Genomic DNA, 2,271 nt, shown 5'->3' with positions numbered 1-2,271 from the left:
CAGCCTGGTGGGGGCCCGAGCGCATGTGGGAGATGCAGGAGGCTTCTTTGTGTTTTATAACATTTACTCATTTTTGACTTCAACAAGTGATACACCAATCACTTCTCTGTCTTCAGCATTCAGTGTAGACAAATGGAGAGTAGCTGTTCATTTCTCAAAGTGAAGGATGTGGAACTGTCTGTGGCAGAGTATACTAATATGTGTCAGATCTGCAGTATTTGGGGTGTAGGAGGGGTTAAGAAATGGGTGCACCTCCACAACAAGGTGCAGGTCCCTTTCCTGTTAACTCTGCCACACCAAGAGCCTCCTGTGACTCGAGGGCAGTAAGGCTTTCTACAGAATAAGCAAGTGTTCCCCAGTGCCCTGGCTCAGGAGAAGGAATGTGACCAAGCCTGCTGGTTAGGATCGAGGAGGAGCTTCGGGGCAGGGTGGATCGGGGCAGGGGCAGGTGAGAGCGCCTGCTGGTACTGTGTGCTCCTCACAGCTCCAGGGCCAGGTCCTGCTGCCCTCTTGCAGACAGGAAAGGCATGGTCTCTGTGCCTTGATCCTATAGAAGCTCATGGGGAGTCCCAGACTGGCAGCCTTGCTCCTGTCTCTCCCCCTACTGCTCATCAGCCTCGTTGTGTCTGCTCAGATCGCCTGCTCCTGCCTGCCGCGTTGGACCAGCCACTGTCTACTGGCCTGCCGTGTGGTAAGGTCCTGCTGCTAAGTGAAGGGGCACTTTCTTGGCACAGACTAGAACCCCTCTTTCTCCTGCCTGCCCTTTCCTACCTCTGAAATCCTGTGCTCTAGTGACAGCCTCAGTGTGTGTCCTCTATGTGGTCTTGAGGGGATTGCTAAGGTTCTGGCGAGCAGAGGTCCTTGGCAGGGTGGGACTGAGAGAAACACAGCTGGAGGATGGACTGTGAGCTGAAGGTCTCAGAGCCGGATGATTTGATGCAGAGGTCAGGGAGAATGCACCTTACTCGGCTCCCTTCTAATGACGCCTCTCTCCTTTCTTTTCCCTTCTGGGCCCTGCATCTTCAGGATAAGCGTTTTGCTGGTAAGTCTTATTTCCTGTCCTGCTTCTCTCCCCTGTGCTCCCCTGTGATCCAGGACCCAGTGAGCCATCCTTGGCAGTTTTGGTTCTCAGCCCAGGGAGTAGTCTGATATCAGTAAGAAAGTAGTCTAGATTCCTCAGAGTCTATAAATGCTTAGGCAGAGTTCTTCCCTCCTCCATCTTCTGACCTTGGCTTCTGAGTGGAGGAGAAATGGCTAGAGGATGAGGGCAGTGTTGCTTCAGCCAATGCGGAGGGTAAAGTGAGCAACACGGCTAATCTCCACACAAGTGGCTCTCCCTATCACTGGCCCTTCACTCTGTCAGGAACCATATACTCTTTCATACTTTATGGTACATTCAACTCTACCAAGCTTTTCCCGATGCATTATGTTACTTAAGACAAAGCGTCTTGATGGATGAGCAGTCTGGCACCTGGGTCTAATAACATTCTCAAGATCATACTCGAAAGATGTGTCAAAGCTCAGCCCTAAATCAGTTGGGAGGAGGTAGGAGGGACCTCCTTAGACCCTACTGTTTCTTTTTGGTTTTGTCTTGAGACAGGGTCTTACTATGTAATACCAAAGCTTCCATCCTTTAATCCTGTCAGCTTCCTAAGCAGTGGGCTTACAGCCATGTGTCTCTGTGCTGACTTTCCTTTCTCTGACACAGGAAGTTCTGCTCAAACCCCCTGCCCTACCATCCCAGCCACAAAGCCTTGGCACTGGTCTTACTGTTTGTGGCTGTGTCTGGTGTCACATTCTTCAGGTAGGAAAAGCAGCTTTGACTGGGGACAGTTGAAGGGTCAGTACCTGGGCTGACAAAGTGTCAGTTGTCGTATTGGAACGAGTTTTTGTCTTGTTAACCTCAACAGGGACTTAGAGCATCCTAAAATAGCACATCACGACAAACACTTAGGAGACAACTGTATCATTGTGGAGCTGCCATCTCCACAAAGGGTACTGATCCCTAACCCTGTGTTCTATGGACCTGCTGTTGTTACTTTGCATCTGTAAAGAGGGGTCATTTTACTCTGCTGTTTCCTTGCCTCACTTAGTACACACTGAACACACACTTTCAAAGTTGCAGTTATAAGGGGATGGAGAGATGGCTCAGTGGTTAAGAGCACTCGATACTCTTGCAGAAAGCTTGAGTTCAATTCCCAGCACCCATGTCAGGCAGCTCACAGCGCCACCTCCAGCACCCATGTCAGGCAGCTCACGGCGCCACCTCCA

General features: G+C 50.6%; 1 protein-coding gene across 3 annotated transcripts in view; it reads left to right on the top strand.

Annotated features, from left to right (window-relative positions):
* The first annotated feature begins 436 nt into the window (after positions 1-436).
* Positions 437-2,271, top strand: part of Il17re (interleukin 17 receptor E) — a 13,499-nt gene continuing 11,664 nt past the window's right edge. For all 3 annotated transcript variants that reach the window (XM_028788680.1, XM_028788679.1, XM_028788678.1), the window contains exons 1-2: positions 437-691; positions 1,027-1,042. In XM_028788680.1, the coding sequence (XP_028644513.1) occupies positions 560-691; positions 1,027-1,042 (148 nt within the window). In that variant the 5' untranslated portion in view covers positions 437-559. The remainder of the gene's footprint in view (positions 692-1,026; positions 1,043-2,271) is intronic.

This window comes from Grammomys surdaster, unplaced genomic scaffold, assembly GCF_004785775.1.
Source record: "Grammomys surdaster isolate TR1022 unplaced genomic scaffold, NIH_TR_1.0 125756, whole genome shotgun sequence".
Taxonomy (NCBI): Eukaryota; Metazoa; Chordata; class Mammalia; order Rodentia; family Muridae; genus Grammomys; species Grammomys surdaster.
The sequence above is the reverse complement of the archived record's forward strand: the minus strand, read 5'-3'. Positions and strand labels throughout refer to the sequence as shown.